The sequence below is a fragment of the Harpia harpyja genome, chromosome 22, assembly GCF_026419915.1.
Source record: "Harpia harpyja isolate bHarHar1 chromosome 22, bHarHar1 primary haplotype, whole genome shotgun sequence".
Classification (NCBI taxonomy): domain Eukaryota; kingdom Metazoa; phylum Chordata; class Aves; order Accipitriformes; family Accipitridae; genus Harpia; species Harpia harpyja.
This window is the reverse complement of record NC_068961.1, coordinates 19,596,909-19,619,458: the sequence shown is the minus strand read 5'-3', so window position 1 is coordinate 19,619,458 and position 22,550 is coordinate 19,596,909. Positions and strand designations below refer to the sequence as shown.

General features: G+C 42.1%; 1 protein-coding gene across 1 annotated transcript; it reads left to right on the top strand.

Annotated features, from left to right (window-relative positions):
• Positions 1 to 1,347: 1,347 nt before the first annotated feature.
• On the top strand, positions 1,348 to 21,358 carry LAMP1 (lysosomal associated membrane protein 1). The gene is made up of 9 exons (XM_052773801.1): positions 1,348 to 1,529; positions 10,633 to 10,748; positions 12,111 to 12,324; positions 12,430 to 12,591; positions 16,247 to 16,482; positions 18,206 to 18,328; positions 19,300 to 19,369; positions 19,540 to 19,710; positions 20,348 to 21,358. Exons 1-9 carry the CDS (start codon positions 1,487 to 1,489, stop codon positions 20,485 to 20,487), a joined length of 1,275 nt encoding a protein of 424 aa, XP_052629761.1. The 5' UTR covers positions 1,348 to 1,486; the 3' UTR covers positions 20,488 to 21,358.
• Positions 21,359 to 22,550: the final 1,192 nt, after the last annotated feature.

Here is a 22,550-nt window from a genome sequence, read left to right as displayed (position 1 = left end):
AAGTTTAAATCTGACTGGCTTGGGCCTCCCTCTCTATTTTGTTTTCTGGCAGACTTCAAGTATTCCGCAGACCTTCCTCCACTCCTGGTGCAGGTTCCAAAAACAGCGATTAAAAAAATGAGAAGAACAACCCATGTCCCACCTCCAGTAACCTCAACTCCTCTGCAGATGACTCATTCAAACACTTGACCAGAGCTGTTCCTTACGTCCTTTTTCAAGCTGTCTAACTTCTGCTTTTGGCAATACATGGCAAGAAGACAGACTGCTAGAAGTGCTGCAGGGAAAAGCAAACAAACTAAAATAAAACATTACTGTCTCTAAAAATGCAGCATTAAGAAAGAAATGTCTGCTTATACCAATAGCGCTGAAAAAGAAAGGCAGATCCCCAAGCCACCCTGAAGAGCAAATGAACTTCTCTAGGATGTTTTGGGGAAATGGGAAGTCTAAGTGAACTGAGCAGACATCAGGGAAAGGTCGTCAAGTGTAGAATAGCTGGAGTTGACTTTAGCAGCTGGTAGCAGCAAAACTGCATTTCAAATTGGTTCCAAGTAAAAATGTATGAAGGCAGCTTGGGAGCATAAACGATTCTGCCTGAGAGCGGAGTAATCGGGCGTACACTGTAATGAGGAGAGGGATGACATGGCAGTCATCCTGAGAAAGCAGAAGCACCCTGCTGTTGGCACACTTTCCAACAGTACCAGAAATGGGATTTCAGGAGCAAAGTAAGTATTTCTGAGGTTTCAGATGAGGAAAGCATATCCTTAACAGCTTAGATAAGAAAGAGCATTGAATTGCAAAGCGATCAAATGGCCCGGGCTCCCTATCTCCGCTACTATGCTAACCCCCAAGAATGCTGATAGACTAACTTCACCTCTTTTTTTCTAGTTTTCTCAAAACAAAGGGAATTCTTAAAATTCTTGTTTACCAAAACATCAGACGACATCCGAAACCACGTGAAAACGCGGTTAATTTTACCCATGCAACCACAAGCTTTGGCTTGGGACACGTATGCGGATTATATGTCTACACAGGTATAGACGGAGGCATCACTTCAGAGGTAACAGACCGTTAACTTCCAGTGCGTTTACACAGCTGGGACCGAACCAGTCCTACGCAAGACGACGGTATTTACCTCAGACTGCCTTTAAACTCAGCGGCAAGAAACATATTCCGGCGGCAACACCGAGCTCCGGCGGGTTAACCCCCCACCGAAGCCGCCCCCCGCCCTCGCCCACCTCCTCCCCTCACACACAGCCCCGCCCCTCCGCCCTTCCCCACAGACCACCCGCCCCGCCCCCCTTGCTCTCGCGAGAGCCTTCCCGCCGCCTCCGCCGGGTGACGTCAGAGGCCCTATGACCGGCCGGGGCCGTCGCCACTCTCCCGAGCGGGGTGCGCTGCCGCCGCTGCCCCCCCCCGCCCGCCGCCGCTCTCGCCCCTTCTCCGCGCTCCCCCCGGTGCCGCTTCGCCTCGTCCCCTGCCCCCCGCCATGGCTGGCGCCCGGGGGCTGCTGGCGGCGGCCGCCCTGCTCGGTAAGGGGGGGGGGGGGCGGGGCTGCCGCGGCCTGTGAGGAGCCCGGTGAGGCGGGCGGCTGGTCCTGGGGGGGGGGGGGGGGGGGTGTCTTCCCTCCCTGCACCGGGTGGGGGGGGGTCTTCCCTCCCTGCACCGGGTGGGGGGGAACCGTGTAGCGGGCGGGAGCGTTGGTCTGAGCGTCTGCACTGGATGCAGGGACGGCGCGCCGGGAAGAAGCTGGGAATACGGGTTTGCCTCTCGGGAGGCACGGAAACGCAGGCACCGCCGGTGTCATGGCTGGAAACGGGGGCTCTTTTCGTGCTGCCTCGCTTAACGGCTCTCATCCTGCCGTATCTTGAGGGAAACCTGAAACGTCGCTGGAGCAGAGAGGCTTTAGCGCGCCGGTGAGAAGGTTTGTTAGCGCAGCAAGGCTGTTCTACGAGGAAGCGTGTCGTGCCTGTTTACTGATAACTACCTTGCTCTGGGTTTCTTGCCTTGAAAGCCGCATCGCTCGACACTATCAAGTTCCTGAAGTGTGGTCTTCGCAGCGAAGGAAACCTCTTCAGCAGCTAGAGAAAATATTTCCTGAATAAAGCAGCAGTTGAGAACGGCTATCTGCTGTGTCGTTTTGGAGATTGTGACAGCCTTTGAAACTCTTGTAACTTTTCTTTGGTAGTAAATATCTTTATCATTGTTGACGGTACTTCGGTTTCACTGAGCCTGAAAGAAAGATGTCGCTCACAAGGGGCACTGAGCAGTTCAAGTATCCAGCTCTTGTGAGTCAGTCTAGCGAGCACTGTGACTTAGCGCTATCAGACTTGCTTTTTAGGATTGGCAACTTAAGTGGCATTGAACTGGTGTTATAGTGGGAGTTCTTTGTACGACTCGTTTAATATAATTATGGCTTAAATGAAGAATTGCTTTTGTTTGCCTTCTGATCAGCCTGCATGGTTTTTAGGTGGCACCACAGCTAATATTTTGGGGGAATGTAGTATAGAATCATTTCGGTTGGAAAAGACCTTCAAGAAGTCTTCCCCTGCTTAATTACTACTTTCTGGCATGTCAAATCTGTTAGGTTTCTGCAGCTGAGGCAACAGAGTAACTATTTACTGACAATCCGGACTTTGTACCAGTGTCTGGTAGCTGGATGTTTCTATGTAACTTTATCCTACAGTCTTAGGGGAAAACTTTGGTGGTGCAAGTAGAGACCCCCTCTTGGAGTACAGATCTTCTGCCAGAGTGTGGGGCTGGGGTGGTAGTGAGGGGAAAAGAATATGAGATAATGAGAAGATATGAGCTGAATTCTTTAGATGTTTTTAGCTCGTTTGCAGCCTTTTAGTCATCTGAGTGAGCACTGATGAGGATAAGGTGATGATCACAGGAGGCTGAAGGATTAGCATGGGTGGGTCAGATGTGAAAGCTTGTTTGGCAATGCCTTGACTTTGGGATAATAGAAATTTTTTTTCCCTCCAGAATACCTCACCACACCTCGCTTACTGTTTCGGTTTTCCATTGACATTGAGCAGGAAGCACTAAGCTGAATATTTCGTATGTCAGCATTAAGTATTTCGTGATGAATTTCTCCACTAATATCAAACATGCATATGCAATGATTCAGGTAGTAGTACAGTGATAAATATAGGGAAAGGGGGCTACGGGAAATGAAGTACCTCCCCTGAAACTTAGCTGCTGCATTTTGAAATATGGAGGAAGATGGTGCTTGTTCAGCACGATGGGTCAGCTACTTCTGCTCTTTGAGTCCTAGAGCACCTGTAGGTTTTTTTCCTTACTGAAACACAAATGCATCAGAGAAAACACTGAAAATCTAAGTTTAGAGTCAGACATGGATTCAGTATTAGTGAGTAAATAATGAAGCATATGAGATGTGGGGAAGGAAAAATGAGTTCGATGAGGTAGCGTGATGCCATTTCAGGGTTATTGACGCATAATCCACGTGCTTCTATTGCACAACTCTAGTCTGAAGGGGAATTTCAAACCTTGCTACCAGTGTAGGGGTCGTTGAGAGAAATGTGGATAATAAATTCCAGCCAGTGCATAATTTGGCTTTGTATTGTTTTCCTCAGTTTCGGCATTGCTAGCTGTATGGAACTGAGACCGTGTATAAATTAATTTTCACAAAATATAACTGCTTTTATGTTGTGTGACTTTCGAAACACTGTTTTGCCAGGCGCTGCCCGTAATGTAGTGTTTGCTTGATAGTTTCTTTAAGTGTGTTGACACAGTCTCTAAGGATCTGAATTTGTGTGCTAGTCCCAAGCCTGTCATTGTGCGATAGGTTACTCAGCTTTGACTAAGGCAGGTTTTGTGACTTGTAAAGTAACTTCTCACTTGCTGAGTAAGAATGCTGCACACTCCCTGGTGCGCTGCTTTTGAGATATGCTCCCTAGGTTCCTATTCAGGCTGACTGAGAAGTTTCATTTTTGGTGTAACCTGCTTCTGGATTGTTCTGTAGTGAATAGGATATTTTCTAATCAGTAGCAGACAATAAACTGAAGAATTACCTCTAGGTACAGAGGAACCCTACTCAAAGAAAGATGGATATTTTATAGAGAAGTTAACTACTGTTTTCTCTGTTTGGCCTTTCTATGTCTTAAAGATAACGTTTCTAGCACTATGAAGGCACGCCTCATCTTTGCTTGTTGCAGCTTAACTGCAACAGTTTGTCTTTTCTCTCAAGTCAGACATGATTATTTGGAAATTCCTTGAGAAAGCTTGGTGCCATAATGGATTTCTTGGTATTTATTCTCTTCAGCTTGGCAGGAGACTTTTTTGGGTATGTGAGTGGCAGTAGTTACTTGCAGCTATTCCAAATCTTCCTTGCATTGTCTTAATTCTAAATTATATATTTTAAAATGTACCTTCTATTTTGGTAAATCAGGCTTCCATGTTTTTTGTGCATCTGACTTCAAGATGGACTGGTGTCCCTTTCAATCTAAGGATGACAGTTTCTTAACCTTCTCTGTCGCTTGACAGCACCACTGACTGTCAGTGCTACTTTTTCTACTGTAATTCAAAGTGTGAGTGTTGGTAGCACCCTGGCAGTAGAGTAGAGTTTCAAATGCGGTTCAGCTCTGCACGGTGGGCACTTGTCTAGCTGTTCCTTCTCCAGTGTTCAGGCTTGAGTGCAGTAGTCTGCACCTAATACATTTAGTTTTCTTGTATTGAACTTCAGTGGCTTCCGATGTGTTAACAAGGCAGGACTGAGTTTGTGTAATATGGGAACACCAGTATGTCTTTACTCGGGGGTGAGATGTGTGCTCTCTTTTCAATAGGACTAGGAGAGTGATTTTACTTAGGCAGTTGGTTTATTATCTTTTTTCCAATATCCTCTCCTCTGGGGAGGCTTTCTCTTTAAATTGTCAACCCAGTGCACCTTCCTGCAACACGTTATTTGGGGCTGCCAGCTACCTTGAAGGATGTGTGCTAGTTGTGTGGTGATACAGCAGCAGTGACCAGAGCAAGTGCAAAATGGACTTGTGTCATTGCTGGAAAGTGTCTAGCCACGGGAGTTCAGACCTCCCAGTGGACTCATGTAATCCGCTGCTGTAGCACTATCCCAAGACTTCCTTCCTCTAGATAGGAAACCGTAAAGAAGCTTCATGTGACTAAACTTGATGCAATTGTGCAATTCTCTGGCCAAATGGCAAGTGTACAGTTGCTAAATAGCCTTTCTTTTATAATGCTTTTGTACTGTTATAAACTTTTGTATAAAGACAGAGGTTATTCATCTGCAAACTTGAATCAAGAAATAAAATGTTTACTGCCTTAATGGAAAACAACAATATCGAAAACGTAATCTGAGATTGCATGAACTTGTGTCTGTTAGTTGGCAAGGATGCATCTTCTAGGGCTGGATCAGGAACTCAATGTAATCAGGTGCTGCACCTGCACAAGTGCAGCTGATTCTCTTCTCCCCTCAAGTACTCTCATCTATCCTTGAAGTAAGCTCTGTTCCCCCTTTCTACCACTGTGTTTGTGTTCAAATGTGTCCAACAGCAGTTGAAGTGAGTCCAGCCTTGTATTTTCTTGCTATGCTTTCCAGATAGCCAGTGTTCCGTCTTCTGAGTCCATTGGTGACAGATAAATGTAACTCATAATTTTGTGAAGCCCATCTTGTCTCACACAGTGGTTCATACATCGAGTCTGTTAAGGGATTTTTCCTCCTTTCAGTTGTTCCCCAGAAATGTTAGGGTTAGTAAATAGTGTGATATTTAAAAAAATGTATTATTTTTTTAAGTTCTTGGTTTTTCTGTACTATCCCAAGGTAGTACAGATCCTGGATCCTAAGCAAGTGATCTTGACTCGGTCTTCTGAGAAAGGACTTGAACCAGGTGTCCCTCTGGGAGTGGTGCTTACCTTAGAAGACAAGTGATTAGAGGAGAGCATAACTCCTCAGGGATTTTTCCATTCTCTTCTCTGGCATAGATTTAGGAGTCTGAAGTGGTGACTAAGGTCACCACTTTGTTCACAAAATGGCACTGAGATGACAGGATCCTTCCAAACTGTCAGAATGAGTAAATTACTGGGCACTTCTGTTCACGTGTTCAATAGAAAATAAACCTTCTTTAGATAGGAACCAGCATTTCTTATCTCCTTGGATTAATGCCCCATAGATAGCAGTGTTTGTTGTGTATACCGTGAGAACATCTGGGCAAAGGTGCCAGGCAACACAGCACTGCTGGAGCTTAGGTACAGAATGATTGTGTAGTGCTGGCATCAGTCAGCAAGCATCCCTTACCTGCAGAGTACTGCTGCACGGTAATTACAGGGTAGGCTGTAGCAGAGGAGAGTCTTTGTGTACGGCCAGGCTGTGGGTGTGATGCTCTGAACCACTGTCGTGGCACTCGTGGGGAGCTTCAGCCATGGTTTTCCTCCTTAATGCCATAGTCACTCAATGTAACTGTGAACAGTCCCATCCACTAGGCATCTGTATCGCTTAAACTACTGATGGTGTGGAATATGTGCCCAGGTGGATTTGGATGGCTTGCTGTCCTTTCTTCCAAGAGGGAAGAAGAAAAATAGTGAAGAGGTTTTTACTTATGCAGGAAACATGACTATAGTAACAAAACCCAAATTATTTAAAAGTAGCTTTTGTGTTTGAGATCCTTATTGTCAATGTTCCATGTTTCTAATTGGAGACAAAGTAAATCATTAACTATAGTAACAGAAGTCCTCTTTGCAACCAGACAGTGTAAACAATTGCCATTAACATATGCTCGTTTTTTTGGAGCACAACAACCATTCATCTTTCTCCCTTAGTAGGTTTCTGTTATATGGGAGAGTAATCCAAGGGTAGCTGTGCTTGGCTAACAGGATTTCAATTATAAAAAGATTGAAACCTGAAAGTCTCTTTGTGTGGTCAAGAGATGGGGAATACTGCCATTCTAAGAGCCATGTTCAAAAGGGCTCAGATTTAGATTGTTCAAATGTGCTATATTGTTTTGTTAGCTCTGTAGTTTTCAGTTTAAAACAAACTTACATTTTTGAGGTAGATTTCTTGAAGATGAATTGTCATATAACCAAGAAAGTCTTAGTTTTGTTTGACTTGTTTATTGCATCTCAGTGTGTTAATATACTCTGCTTGTTTTTTTGATGTAGGTATGTTAGATAAGCAAGGATGCTGGATTTAATTCAAGTAACATAACTAGCTGTTGCTTCAACAGTTTTACCTTCAATCTCTTCTTGCGTGAGACTATAATTTCAGAAATGGGGTGTAAAGGGGGAGATTATTTTATGATTTTCAATTGAAAGTATGTAGCTAGAATAAATATATAAGCAGCCCTTTTTCAGAACCTATTGGAATACAAAGGAAGCATCTGAACTAAGTGAATTTTCTTTCTTCTAGTGCATTTTTGATGATTCCTCTACTAGATATCCATAACATAACATTTCCGGCCAAGTGAATAATGAACTTGACAAGACTTACTTTTTGCTATTGAAAAGTCTGGGAGCTGTTCAGCTGTGTGTAAATCTGAAGTACTGCACTTGCTCTACCACACATAGTTGTCAAACAGGGTGCTGCAGTTTAAGAAGAGCATTTAAAGTCTGAAGTTAAGAAGCTGGAGGTTTTATCAGTTTATGTTAAACAGCAAAGAACAATAGTGTTATGAGAAGTACAAGCAATATTCTCAACTTGTAGATATGCCATGATAAAATTGAGCAATGCTTTATGTAACTTAATTAGAAATATTCCCAGGATGGATTGATTCAACATCAGTTTGCTTTTCTGTATTCTTGATATTTTAACTGTAGGCTCTTACTGTTTGTGGGCTGGTGATGATTCATGCATTAATCACTAGTTGACTCTGAAACTGCCTTCACAAACTCAACAGCTGCTTTCTTGCAAAACCCAGCAAGCTGTTCCTCTGCTTTAAACTGGCTGGAGTGAAGAGTAGGCAGAACTTTCTTTTCTTCAGTGTCTTGATCTGTTCTTCAGTGTTTCTTTGCTAATTTTTCTTTGCTCTTATGTCCCTTATGTTTATTTGGTTTCATCCGCATTCCTCCAAGACCACGGGAGCAGATGGTGCTGCAGCACAGTGCTCTCTCTGATCGCCAGCCTTGTGCACGCTGGCTCACTCGCAGTGGAACAGCCCACTTGCCACTTCATGGAGGACAGCTCAGTGTCTTGTGCTGGATGCGTCTATCACTGACACTGCAAATCCAGCAGCTGCTGAACGTTTCGTAAGAAGGAATGGGGCTTTATAGCGTTTGTCCCACACTAACGAAATCGGGATTCATATCATGGTGTGAACTTAACTTTGCAAAAATCTAGTACTTATGCAGGTGGTATTTTTTTACTGTTTGTTCACACCCATTGTTCTCTGTTACTTAAACTTGCTGAGGGTGATTTGTCAGCTCTTCATTCTCAGAATCTGTCTTCCATTTGGTGCTTTCTGGTACCTCTGCATTGTCTTTTGTTTTTCTCTGAATCATCTATAATGGACAGGTCTGTCACATTTTCCTTTAGGTCAGCAACATTTTTCTTAATTGTTTTTCAGTGTTTTCTTTCCCCTGCATTTCTTTTTAAAACTGATTTTTTTTCCCCCTTCTTTTGTTCTTTTACTGCCTATTACTTGTTTATTTTAAGCTCTAAAATTGCCAAGATTTTTAATAGCTATCAAACAAGGGAGTCAGCATGCACACTGAAGTTTTTCATTCTAGCACGTTTTCCATTTGTGGTGTTAGTTCAAGTAGCCATGGACTTGTTCCCTGCCTCTGTGCTGTTTTCTATGCTGTGCTAGAAATCTACAAGAAAGTGTAAGCAGTTCTCTTGTTGCTCTTGAGAAAACCAAGTGCTTCGGTAAAACGTAAACAAGTTCCAGATGTAAGTTCGAATTGAAGGGAACTGTGTGAATTGAAACTTCCATGCAGAGGAGCATCGACTGTTGCTGGTGCTGCTCTGAACTGCAATAAATAACATTTTCTTTGTGAATATGTGTTCCTTCATGAACATTGAGCTGGACATAAAGGCAAAGGTAGGACAGTTTTGCTTTGAAATACCAGTTTTCTACACTATCCATTCGTAAGCAATTTCTTTCTTCCGTCTATCACTGATTTCAAGTCCAGATTCTTTAAACAACAGGGTAAAGTGTATGAATTACAGCTTAAGTTTTGGCCCGCTTTGGTGCTGGGGGAGGGTATATTGTTGCTAAAGGGAAGGCAACAAGGGAAAAGGCTTGCTGAGTGCCAGAGATATTGTTTCCAATGTGTTCCTACAACTGAAGGGCCTTCTACCAAAGTCCAGCTGACAAAGTCCAATTTTTCCTAATAATTGTCAATACAATTGTACGCACCATAGTTTTGTAGTGAAAAGTTTTAAAATTGGGATTTTCTTTTTGAAAACTTCTTGAGGAGGGAAGCTAGCTAATGGATAATCCCTCAGCTGGATCTTTTTGCTATATCAGCAGTTGAATGGATTAGCATGTTTGACTCTTGAAAGCTTATTTGCTTGAGATAGTGGTTTATGTCTTGCAGCTGCTTTTTTATCAGGTTTTCTGCAAGACTGAAGTTGTTGCAAATGCAAGCTGATAAAGTGTCATCATGAAAATGGTGCAGGCTTTTTGCAGCAAAGTTTGTTTCGGATGTGTGTGGGGTGACAAATGGAGAATCAGAAAAATAAAATGCTCTACAATAAAGAACTTGGAACACCTTGGTATGATTTCAGATACAGGAGCACTATCAGTTAGCCCTTACCGCAAGTGACATATGAGATGACCAGCTTTGTCTGTATCCAGCCTGCCACAACACATGCCCTAGGTGAAGCTTCCATTGGCAGTGGACGCTGGCCTAAGTCCGTGCCGCTGTCAGAAGGGATGATCCTGCGTTCCTCTGGGCACATGTTCTTACCTGGTTAAGTCACTGCTGGTGTGGTCAGTTGTACCAGTGCTCTGAGCGCTGGGGCTGGAGGGGAGCGAGTCGGGGGAGAAGCTGTGCTTTTGTCAACAGCTCGGTCTGAGGTTAAACCAGTCAGGAAGACATAACCTCTGTCTGTGTCAAGGTCTTGGCCCCCATCCTCCTCTCAAGTGCGGAGAGCCCGATGACATTAAAGAGAATTTCTCCTGGCAAGGGTGGCACGCTCCATCACGCTATTTTTGGCAGTCCCTCCAAAACATCTGCAATCAATCCAAGCTTTCTAAATGCTGCATTCAGTGCATGTACAGCTGAGTGTCCTGGTACAGTGGGAATGAAGGCTGCTTGGTGTGCTGCGGGGGGAAGGCTGCGCACTACAGGCGCACGGGATCAAATATGCTAAGTCAGTTCTGGCTGAAGCTTGCAAAATAGTTGCTGTGTAGGGTGAACACTGAGTAGCTGCCTTGAACAGTATGACTGGTGTTTGTTGCAAGTTTTTCTTACCCTCTGAGGACCCAGCATGTCAACAGTTTCGGTTTGGATGGCTTTGTCTTTTTATAAATGGGGCGTTAAATTTGTCCTCTTGTGTGTCAGTGATGCTGAAGCTAGTACAGAGACCGTTAATGCCCAAGTTTCCAAACTCAACTGCTGTTTAGGATGTACTCCTAAAATGTACGGTTGTATGTATTTGTCTCTGGGATCAAAAATAAAAACTTACGTGACACCATGTTAACCATTTGTCATTCTTAACAGGCTTTTTACAGGCTTCCTCTTCATTTGAGGTGAAAGATTCAAGTGGTAAGGTCTGCATAATTGCTGATCTGACAGTAGCCTTCTCAGTGGAATACAAAAGCAATGGGCAAAAAGAGGTAAGGGGAGTATCTCACTGCTTGTCTCTAACTTGTGTTTATAAAATGTGCGGTATTTCTGCATGTGCGCAGTATTTAAACTTTGAACAATACTTAAGCGTGAAAAACTGCTTCAGCAAAGATTTCCCCCCTTCCAGTCATGTTGCATCGACTTTTCTTTATTACGGATGCTTCTTCTAATTAAGCAGGTTAAGGCTGCCTGAAACCACCACAAACAACACGTGTGTGAAATTACTTTTGTGACTGAAATTCCACACCAGCCCTATTGGTAGCTAAAGTGGCTTTCATTGGAACCGTAAAGGCAAAAATGCTGTCAGTTGTCTTTTGGTGAACTTGGTCGTACTTTAAATGGACTAAATCTGAACTGAAATGTCCACTGGCATGTAGCTTTTAAACTTCCCTGAAATCTCTGATCATCTTGCTAAGCGAATCTCTAGCTTCCAATGTATGCACAGACCAGTGCAGTGCATAAAAGTTGTTCCGTATTAACAGCAAAAGCCTGTTAATGGAAAGCTAAGAATTTTTATTCACAAATAATCTGCTTTTCAGTTTACTTTTTTGGTACCTTTACTACTGAACAGGAATTGTGGGTTATTTGTAATCTCATTGCAGTTGCATATTTTGAGGCACTCTTGTTGATTTTTTTTTTTTTTTTTTCCTAGCCATCAGTGTAATGTGAGATTAAAAAAAATCCTACTGCTTTGCCAGTGGTGCACTTGCTATGTGTGGTTTGAGCTGAGAGTTATATTGTTTAGTCCACTTTTTCAGTGGTGCTGATGGTTTGAAATCCTGCTGATACTGGTATGGAGGTTTGCACTCAGAGGTGACTGCTTTCATAACATGCTTTTGGCTGTTCCTTCTTGTAAGCAGTAAGCTCAAAACTTTCCAGTAAATATTGTATTGGTCTTCAGGTACCACGTTACTTCTCAATATGTAATAAGTTCAAAGTATTATAGCCAAACTATGTAGGCTGTACCATTTGCTTTTGCTCTTGCTCAATTGTATTACAAGAAGCAAAGCTTAAATTCTCCCATTTTCACATATGCAGAGTTTGCCAGATTTGATTCACCTAGTACAGAAGTACCTGCAAATTCATAGTGCTATTTTAGGGAGGGAAAAGACGTCTTAAGAGGTGCTGTAAATATGTACTGTTTTGTCCTCCAATTTCAGAGAGCAATATTCTTAGAAATGTGAGTGCCAGTAACATGCTACTTGCTATATACAGGTATATAAGTAGACATCTTATAGCACATATGAATGTCAGCTGTATGTTTTATAACAGTTTCATAGGATATTTAAAAAGCAGTAAGGAAAAGCTGTTCTGTCATCCCATTTACATGTGTTTTGTTTTCTACCCTACAGTTTGCACACTTTTTCCTTCCACAAAATGCTACAGTAGAGTCACAGAGCTCATGTGGTAATGGTAACAAATCTCATCCAATTCTGGTATTGGGTTTTGGAGCGGGACATTCATTAAGCCTGAATTTCTCAGAACATGCAGACAACTACCAAGTCGAAGAGCTAGTTTTCCACTACAATCTGTCAGATGCAACTTTATTCCATAATTCAACTGCAGGTAAAATGAAAACTTCCTGTTCTCATTGTGTAAGCCTTCCAGATATAATACTGATTTGTTTCTGTAAATACTGTTACAAACTAACGCAATATAATCTTTTTACAGGAGAAGTGAAGAAAGTATCACATAAAACTACTATTCAGGCACATATGGGCACAAAATACAGATGCATCAACGCCAAGCACATCAATATGAAGAGTGCAAACATTACTTTTAGCAACGTTACTTTGGAAGCCTATCTCACAAATGGCACTTTCAGTACGAACAGTAGGTATCTTGTAGCAGAAAATGTACTTGGTAAGCTAGTGTTTCCAATAACAGATTATTTCGTTTTACGTCCTGACTAATCATATTTAGGCAGGTACAGACCGGATCTGAAGCTCTGATAGCAGCATCTTGTGACATGAATGGACCTGCTTCAGGTTTCCTCTGTAGGGGTGTCAGCATCCATGAGCAGAAGATAGTGCACTGTGTTCCTGTGGGTTTTGTACAGGTATTAGGGAACATTCCTTCTGTTTGTGAGTATATATTGGTGTAAACATGTCAGCTGGGCATAGGGCCAGAATCCTAGTTTAAGAAGTATCTGATAACTTCCAAGTATTATGCCTCTACCAAAGTAATCTGAACTAGTTACTGCGTGCTCTGGGGAAAATTAGTGATATAATGGCAGACAATAGAGAACTGGTTTGTAGGGAGCAGATATGTACATCTTCCTACAGGAGGCTTTATGTAAGCTGTAACAGTGATGTTCTTTCTCTGTCAGGCTCAATCACAAAGCGACTTCTTGTCCTAATTGCTTGTATTGAAAAGCATTTCAGAATTTCACTGCTATAATTATTAGAAGACAAACTACTTCATGGTGTCCTTTGCTTTTGTGGCAATACTCTTCAAATGAAGAGCCGTGTAAACTGATGACCCATGCTATCTTAAGGAGTGATAAGTCTTTTCCTTGCTTTTGGGGCAAGTAAGAAGTCTTCATCTTCTTTGGGAAATGTAGAACTTTTCTTACGCTGTCAGTCCCATTTATGCACCTGTTAGGTTGAAATGAATCTTAAAAACAAGGGTAGTCAGTGCTGGCATGGGATGGATTCACTAAACAGGTGCCTTCTACAGGAGTATCTCTACCTCGTCCCTTATTGCTGAAAAATACCTTGACTGATGCATGATAATACTGGCATTGACTTCTTTTACAGCTGCCTTGCATGACTGGCTCAGATTTCAGTGTGTCATGTGAGGCAGATGTGTGATGAGTCTTGATCAGCCTTTTCAATTAACTCGTTTGCAGCAAAGATGTGGACCTATATTTGTAATTTAAAAGAAAAAAATAATAATCTGATTTCTATTACTCCAGTTTTCAGAACTATCTCGTTTTTTAAATATGATATCTTGATGCAGTTATCATACTGGATAAGTATGATAAGTGATCAGTTATCAGCAGGCTTGAACATAAGCCATGATGTTGGGAAAATCTGGTTTTTAACTTCTACAAAACTTCAATAAAATCTCCCTACCGTGTAGTACTTTTCCTTTTAAGACCACCTATTATTTGTTCTTACATAGTCCTTTGGTTAAAATTCAATATTGCATTATTTCTGGAGGGTGTTCCTTATGCAACACAAGTTTGTCAGCATTTGCTATTCCTATACTTCCTTCTTTTCTTTTTTAGATTAATATAAATGCTTTAATTTGCCATGATCACTTCCCCAAAGTTGCTTTTCTCCATCCTGTGGTATCACTGTCTTGATGAAACTATTGATCCTCAGAAAAAAACAAGTGATTTCCTATGATCCTGGGATAGACACTGGTCTGAGTTCAAGCTTTTTGTTTTCTGGTTTTGGGGGGTTTTTGTTTCTACATTCCTGTTATCCATACTGCCATGTGCAGTTTTTTCTTTAAATTATTATCATCCCTAAGTTTTTATTACTGTCTTGGGTCTGCACCCAGATATTTTTTTTTTCCTACTGCACAATGAGCAATCTCCTTGCTTTGTTTTGTTTTTTTATTCAGATGGTTAAAGAATTCTCACTTTGTCCTTTTTTTTTTTAATCTTTTTGACCCTGAAATCACATTGTTCTTTCCAGATCAGTTCCTTCTTTCCATTCTTGTAGGCTTGAGATGTCCCCTGTCCTTTTGGCAGTTAGTTATTGATAAAACTTTAGATCTGGAATTCTCCCTTAACTTTTTTTCCCTGCAGCTCTTTCCTTAGGGCGTATTTCTGCTGGTAATCTGGGCAAGGCTCACTGAAGGGAAGAAGAGTCAGCGTTCAGTGCATCGGTGTATCACTAGTGATGGTAACTTCTGTCAGTGTACCTAGAAGTTAGTGACTGAGGTTATGGTAGTGATTATCTGCAGCTCTGAAGAAAAGGAGGCTTTCATTTTATCTGTTTTGGTAGTTTTGTCAGCTGCTTTCCTGTAACTGTCAGAAAAAGATGTAAGAATTCGTCTCATCTTCAAATCTGTCTTGAAGAGTTACTAGGTGCTATGCTGTAAATCAGTTCAGTAAAAATACTGTGTCAAGACTCCACCTAGGACAAGCTTCCACTTGAAGTGATTTGGTTGTTTCCATCTCTGCCAACTTGAGTAAGAGTCTGTATGTATTGAGGTCTTGCAGATGGAGGGAAATTCTCCACTGAAGTACCAAGTAAAGGTGCTGTTTGGTGTATTTGTTAGGAAATGATCACATCTCGGGACCTGACCAGTATTAGCCTACAAAATATAGGGTTACTCCTCCATTCATCCACCTTCCCTTTGCTCTTTGACTTTCCAGAAATGGAGTAGAAATAGGAAAGCGTGCATGTTGGAGTCTGTGTGACTTCAGAAGGTGTGATTAGAGTTCCTCTTTCTGAGCCATAATGGAAAGTTAAGTTGCTTTTTAAGTTCAGAGGCTATTTACTAGATACCTAGTACTTGCAAGATGTGTATGGATCACATTTTAGAAGTAGGCCCTGTGAGTCAGAATTGACTGCTGTTGCAGTTGCTGTCATCCTTATAACGTTGCAAGCTGTTATCCCTGACATGGAGATGACCTTGGCTTGGAACATGGAAGCCTCTACTACAGTAATGTCTTTGCTATGACCTTTGGTTTTGGCTTAGATGTTCAAGGCAGGAACCTTCTTGGCTCCCAGATCAAGTTAAGATCTTGCTGCCAGGTGTTTCTTAGCACTCTGGCAAATAAATCGGTGTCGCTGCTCTGTCTCCTTTTGCCTTGGAAGTTGCTGCTGAACTGGATGAAAAGAGAAGGCAGTCTTGCACATCTTCACTCAGCCTTGTACCCCAGTGGTGGGTGGCTACTAATGCAGGACTCCGACGGGAGGATGGACTTGAGAGTATATAGCAGAACATTTGCCATCAGAAGCAGTGTCTTAGAATCCCTTTGTTAAGGACAGGAGAGGTCCAGTAGTATTTTAATGTTACTGTGGGCATTGCCAAAATAATGACATGGGGTCTTCACAACCTGGTGGTGTAACTGAGGGAGGGAGGGGAAGGAGAGCAACACATCTCCTGGGAGACCACTTTTAACAGTGGGCGGGAGAACTGTTCCTCTCCTTCTAGCACACGAGCGCCCAGAGTGTCTGAGGGGCAGTCATCTCAGTGGTGCTGGCTCTGTCAAAATAGCAGTATCTTATTTATTCTGACTTGATGGCAAAGTGAAATGACAGACATGAATGAAAGCAGATGCGGTCACCGTGAACTTCTGTAAATAACAGCAGAGGTGTCATTTTCACGTGCCAGGCTTTAAAAGTGTCTCAAACTTTGCAACAAGAGTTTAGGTAATGCTTTACCATTGTGTTTCTCGGCTTTTATTATGTTCTATTAGGAAAAGCTACTTGAAATTGTGTCCTCCTTTCTCTTGAGGATTAAAAAGGTAGCTCATCCCACAGCTTCATTTTGTTTGGTAATGACTCTTTTCCTTTCTCCCCAGAGACAGAATGTGCTGAAGATATGGTATCTACTACTGCTATAGTGCCTACAACTCCTAAACAGACTACTAGCCAGGTTCCGACTACTAGCCATGTTCCAACAACTAGCCCAGCACCAACTGCATCCCCCCCAAATCCTGCAGTTGGTAAATACAATGTGACTGGTCCAAATGGAACCTGTGTACTTGCCTACATGGGGTTACAGCTTAATATCACCTATCAAAAAAAAGATCAAAAGGTACATTTTTTTTTTTTTCAAAGCCTTCAGATTCCTTCTTTGGGGAAGACTTGGTAAATTATTATAGGCTAACTTGTTTCTTTAAAAATCCTAGTTCTTTGTAGTGTTAATCCATGATTGTCCTCTTACTTGCATTGCTTAACTTGGACTAGACTAGTGATGATTCAAACAGTTCTCTTCTACTGAAAGTGGTCATTAAAGATTTTTCCATTCAGTAAGAGTACTAAACTTGTCTGTCAAATCCAGTAAGTGTATACAGTCATTCCACAGAAGCAGTAAAAATTATCAAGATATGGGTAGGGGGAGTCCTATTATCAAAGATGCTGTCTAAACAAGATTTTTAAACTGTTAAATAAAATACAGGAATTTGGCTTGAGGCACCTGAATGAAAACGGTGAATCACTATTAGAAGGGAAAATTATTACTACTGTAAAACTGGACAGGCTTGTGACTTAGCTAACTTCCAGCCAGCACCGAAGAGGCTTGGGTTTGACTTTAATGCTTAAGAGCTACTTAATGGCTGATTTTAACAGCAAAAATGCTACGTGGTTTATGTAAGATCCAGCCCTGGCACAGGTTCTTTCCCTCCATTGTTGACGTAAAGCTGAGCTCGCCAGCCCCATGGACAAACCCATTACCCGCTAACTGGTCAGGCAAAGCTATAAGTAATCCCAAAGGGACTGCTGAAGGCCCTCAATAGGAAACAATGACCAAGAGACAGCAAACCTTTATGTTCAGTAAAGCTTTGTTGTATGGACCTTTGATCACAAGCTGCTTCTTCCTATCCTGTGGCTTAATCTGAGCTAAGTAGGACAAGTGCAGGCAAACAAACTGCACAAAAGCAGCCATAATTTAAGTTGGATCTCAGTGATAAAGGACCTGGTGTGCGGAGGGTGGTATCCGTATAGGATTTACCTGCTTAATGCTGTATGTGGTGGTGCAAAGGAATCTATTGCATTTATTGATGATGATGACTGAGAGGTAACATCATGAGCACTGATAGCTGGTGTGTGGCTGTACAGAAGCTGGTTATGATGGCAACTGTGTCTTAGCCACTTTAATTGAGTGAAGTTCCCTAAGCTGCGTGCTGTAGCATGGCATTCTAGCTCTGCTGGAACAGCTGATTTCTAGTGTAATGACCAGTGAGGAGGTGGCAAATAGGTTTTCCAAAGTCATATGAGGATCAGCTAAGAGCTATTGAAAGGTTTCTATTTGATTGTTTAGCAAGTGCATTTAACCCACAGCCTTCTGCAGATACAGGATGGTATAATCGTGTACCATGGGCAAAGCTAGAGCATTTTGAACTGAAGTGACTTGCAAGATGATCATGCTTACGGGTGGTTCCCTTGATTGCTTCTCCATTGTGTCAAAGCAGTTTTTTATAGCTTGTTGCCCCTGTGTAGTGGTGGTTACTGTTTTTCGTTATGCTGCTAGGACCAAAGAAGTTTAGTGGGGAGAAAGCAGCAGGTTATTGGCAGCAGCCAGTCAGGGCTGCAGAAAGCTTCGAGGCGTGCAGAGGTGTCCTTTGTTCTCTGTGCCAGCTGGTAACTCAGGTGCAGCTTACACCAGCCTGCGACTTGCACATGTATCTGCCCGGTCGCCTGTAATGTGTGGGCAAATACAGCACTGTATGCATTTTAGTACAAGCAAGCCAGAAGTCAACTGAATGTATGGTGATGTGTTAGTCTCTTCAAATGTCATAATTGATTCTCTTCTCTCATAGATGGGATTGGATTTGCTGAATTTCATACCACAGAATACCACTTCTTCTGGGAGATGCGACAATACATCTGCCTTCTTGAATTTGACTTTTGAGAAAACAAGGGTTATCTTCCACTTTGTGTTGGTAAGAATCTCTAGACAAAGCATGTAGGGTCTGCAGGACTTTTCATGTGGGAAAACTAATCAGGGCAAGTACAAGAGAAAAAAGAGGCAACTACAAGAAGGGGAGTAAATAATTCCTTTGTTTTTAATACTAGGATTTAGAGGGTTTAATACTTGGTAACTTGTGAGGAAAGAATACATACATGTATATATGCACACATACATATGTATACACAGAAATCCATTTTGTTTAGAATGGAATTTCTTTTAAGATTGTATTGCCTACTCTCTGAAGCTTCTTGCCCAAACTGGGAACAGCCTGTGACAAGTCGGCATCTCATCTAATCGTGCAAGTCCGGAACTGGATTGAAGTCCTCATTAATATTCTGTGTACAGCCCAAAAGCCATGTGTGCTTGTCTTATGGTCTCCTGTGGTGGTTGGGAATCGTGTTTCCCACAGCCCTGCCCCAGTGCTGTATGAGAGCTGCGTACCCTTGAGGACTGAATCCACTGTGTTTGTCAGAGAGCTTCGTGCTCCTTTTAGTACTCGTGGGATTGATCAAATGCGATCACCTTGACCTGTTGCTACTAAATGACTCCCCACATCTCTGTGGGGTACCAAGCTGCTTTAAAGCTGTATCTGTAGCACAGGTGAGATCCTTGCACTAGCCTGGTTACAGTACGGGTGGGACTACGCCTGTAGTGTGGAAGTCAAGGCAGCAGTCTGAGGGGTGACAGTCCCCCTTTCTCTGCCCCCCTTCCTTCCCCCAGAGTAATCCTCCCTAAGGTGCATACCTGCTGTAGCTTTTCTCTCCTAAAGTGCAACTAAGCTCGTCCTTTGGATGCTAATTCCAATTGTGGACTATCTTTGAAAACCTTTCTCAAAATGCATGCAGAATTGAACCTGAATGTTAACAGCTTATGTTGTATATCGTTAGCTTAAATGACAACTACTGGTTTGTTGTTTTCGTTTTTTTTTTTTTTTTTTAAAAGAATGCAAGTACTGAAAAATACTTCCTGCAAGGTGTGAATGTAAGCACGACTCTGCCTTCTGAAGCAAAAGGTAGGGACTTCTAAGAAGTCTCCTTCCAGTGACTACTTCTATAAATATTAAGGGTTGCCTGCATTAAATAACACGTTGGAAATGTTGGGGATGAATGTATTGAATTTAAGCCCTATGAGCTTACGGCTCCTGCTCTTCAGGATTCTGTAATAAGACTTTCTCTTACACAGATCCAAAGTTTGAAGCGTGGAACAACAGCATGAGTGAGCTGAGAGCTACAGTAGGGAACTCCTACAAGTGCAGTGCTGAGGAGAATCTCCAGGTCACGGACAAAGCCCTTGTCAATGTATTTAATGTTCAGATCCAGGTTTTCAAGATTGATGGAGACAAATTTGGGGCAGGTAAGAGGTTTATATTTTGGGAGAGAACCTAAGATTCATGAAGTACACTTTGATATAGACATAATATTCTGTAGTCAAACATCAGCTTGTGGGTGCTATGCTTAGTCTCTGTGTGCCCTATACAGATGTTGGGGGGGCCGATAAGGTGTCTGAGTTGAGGCTAGTGCGAGAAGTATGTAAAAAGCTTTGAAATAATTAGGACTTGTTCCTTGTGGTTCAGAGAAGAGTTAAGGGAGAACGTTAACTTTCCCCCCCTAACTGTATGGAGACAGTTGTATGAAAGGGGCAAAGTTCTGGGAAGTTCCTGACTCTTGTAGTTAACGCTGTCCTTTGTGACCAGAGGAGGAGTCGCATGGATGTATTTATGATGGCTAAGCTTGTGCCTAAGAGTAACAGCTCTTGAGAAGGAAACAATTATTATAAATCTCCCTATTGTGCATACAACTAGTACTAGTAAGACTTCATCCTGAATGGTCATAGTTAGTGGACTTGGCTTCCTTTTGGTTGTTGGCAAGCTAAGCTAGAAGTTAACTTGAGCCAGTTTTATCTGTGTGCTGAGAGCGGAAGCTTGAAGTTCTGGATATAGCCATCTGTTGGTGCACTAGTGCCTAACATGGATCTTTTTCTCTCTCTTCAGTGGAAGAATGTCAGCTGGATGAAAATAACATGCTGATCCCTATAATAGTTGGTGCAGCCCTTGCTGGTCTTGTTCTAATTGTTTTGATTGCTTACTTGATTGGCAGAAAGAGGAGCCATGCTGGATATCAAACAATTTAATGACTTGCACTAAAATTCAGTGTAGATGAAAAGCAATTGCAAGAGGCTGGGAAAAAACCCCCACACATTTCCCCTGAGCTAAGATTCATATTGTAAGGGAACACCTTTTCTTGCAAATTGCTGCTTCTTTAAAGTCTGCTTTATTAAATGTGAAATCATCTTGCAGCATTTAACTATGCACAAAACTTCTGAAAATTCTGGTGTTTAATTTTGCTAACTAGTTTAAATATTTACCCACTTAGAAACAAGCTAAAAGTTTTTTAAGGGTGCTTTTTTGGAATTGGCATAAGGTCATGCCAGCTAAAGATTCCAGAGAGGGATGTTGCTAATTCACACTGACTCAGTTTCAGAACTCTTAACAAAGGGAAAAGGTTCATTCTTCATACTGCTGCCATCCAGTGATGATGATAATTATACTGATGATGCATTTAAAAAAATTTAGTAACAACTGACAAAATTGAAATTTAAAATCTAAACTCCACCTTGTCTCTTAGGTGTGTATTTTTTACTAAGCTTTAAACTCAATGCCTGGCATATGCAGGGTGTGAAAGATGCAATACTCAAACCTTACAGGAACTCTTTATGATTGGACAACTCCCCTGTTTGATATTTTTGATGCTATGCCAGCTTGTTAGGAGCTGGTACTTTTTTAAAATGGGTGTTATTTTTATTTACGTTTTTTTGTAAAGTGATTTCAGTCTGTTCTGTTGGAAAGTCCAGAGAGATCCTGTTACTGCACATGTGTACAATATAGATCTCAATCTGCTGATTCTCTTGCTTTAAACTTGGCTGGGGGGTTGTACACTTTAAGGATCAGTTCTTATGTATGCATTGCCTGTAACAATGCTAATAAAGACACTTTTTTTCTGTATATCTTAGTGTTGCTGATCATTCTTAAAAACATTTGACTGTTTGGTAAGTGCTAAAGTCTTGGTTTGGCTATACTTGGGAAGCTTTAAACAATCCTTCATGTGGGGTTTTGTTAAACAAGTGTGTATTTTTTTCTCTGTGGCACAAAGGTGAGGCTTAACTGTGTATGCATCTTCAGAACAGTCCTGTGTTTTGGACTTTGTGCTTGGAAGCAAGTAAAGCTTCTGTGTATTAGTAACCTGAGATCTGGAGAAGTTAACTCTTCCTGTTAAATTAAATGTCAGTATATTGGTCTGCCCTGCTAAGCATCGCTTTCTGAAAGTGCTGCTAAGATACTTGGTATAAGGACTCTGTAAATGACATTTTATGTTTTATTTTGAAGTTGGATTCTTACCACAGACTAGGAAATGCATGTCTGCCGAGGTCTACGTGTGTCACAATGCGCTGGAAATGAACCTTTGTGTTTAAAGCTTCCGTGACTCCCTCCTGCAGTAATGTTTCGGTGTTAACAGTACCAGCTATGCAGGGCAGGAACCAAGGCACACTGAAGCACTGCCCGGAACACTATTGTTCTGGCAAGGAGAACTGAACGCATGGCAGGAAGGCTGGTATACTTTAGACCATCTGCCCTGCTACCTTGAAGGTACCTGGAAACTATGGATTTTACCAGTAGTGGATAAACTAGTACTTTCTAATACCTGCTGATGTACTACAAGTATGGTACTGCTACTGTCCTTGTAATTCAGTACTCAAGGAAAAAGGTGTCTGTCTGGTACCATAAAGGCTAGGATAGCTGGGACTCATACTGTTGAGCAGCTGTCTTTACTTGTCTAGAAGAGCACTCATCTGCTTCCTCTGAAAAGAGTTTGTTTGGGTTTTTTCCCCCTGCTGAGGAATGAAAGAAACTTAATCTGGGAGGGGGGGGCTGGCAGGGAAAATGCCTTCCTTGACAAGGAATGAAGATAGCTAGCTTGGAGTGGAGTTTGAAAAGGAGTGTGGTGTTAAAAGGTAAGGCTTTCCGTGGTATTTGTTCAACAGGGAGAACAAAGAGCAGAAATTGCTGGTGTCTCTTCATTTTTTTTTTTCCTCCCTTCCGCAGCAGCAAGGAGAGGGAAAGGATTTGGCCACGAGAGGGCCCTGTAAGGACAAGGAAGGGAGGACAGGCACCTGGCCCCTGCAGGGCTGAAGTGTCC

Bases quoted from the DNA above. Each gene is read 5' to 3' on its own strand.
- LAMP1 (XM_052773801.1), top strand. From the start codon at position 1,487: ATGGCTGGCGCCCGGGGGCTGCTGGCGGCGGCCGCCCTGCTCG. The intron at 12,325-12,429 runs GTAAAATGAAAA...ATCTTTTTACAG, and splicing joins ATTCCATAATTCAACTGCAG to GAGAAGTGAAGAAAGTATCA. The intron at 18,329-19,299 runs GTAAGAATCTCT...TTTTTTTAAAAG, and splicing joins TTATCTTCCACTTTGTGTTG to AATGCAAGTACTGAAAAATA.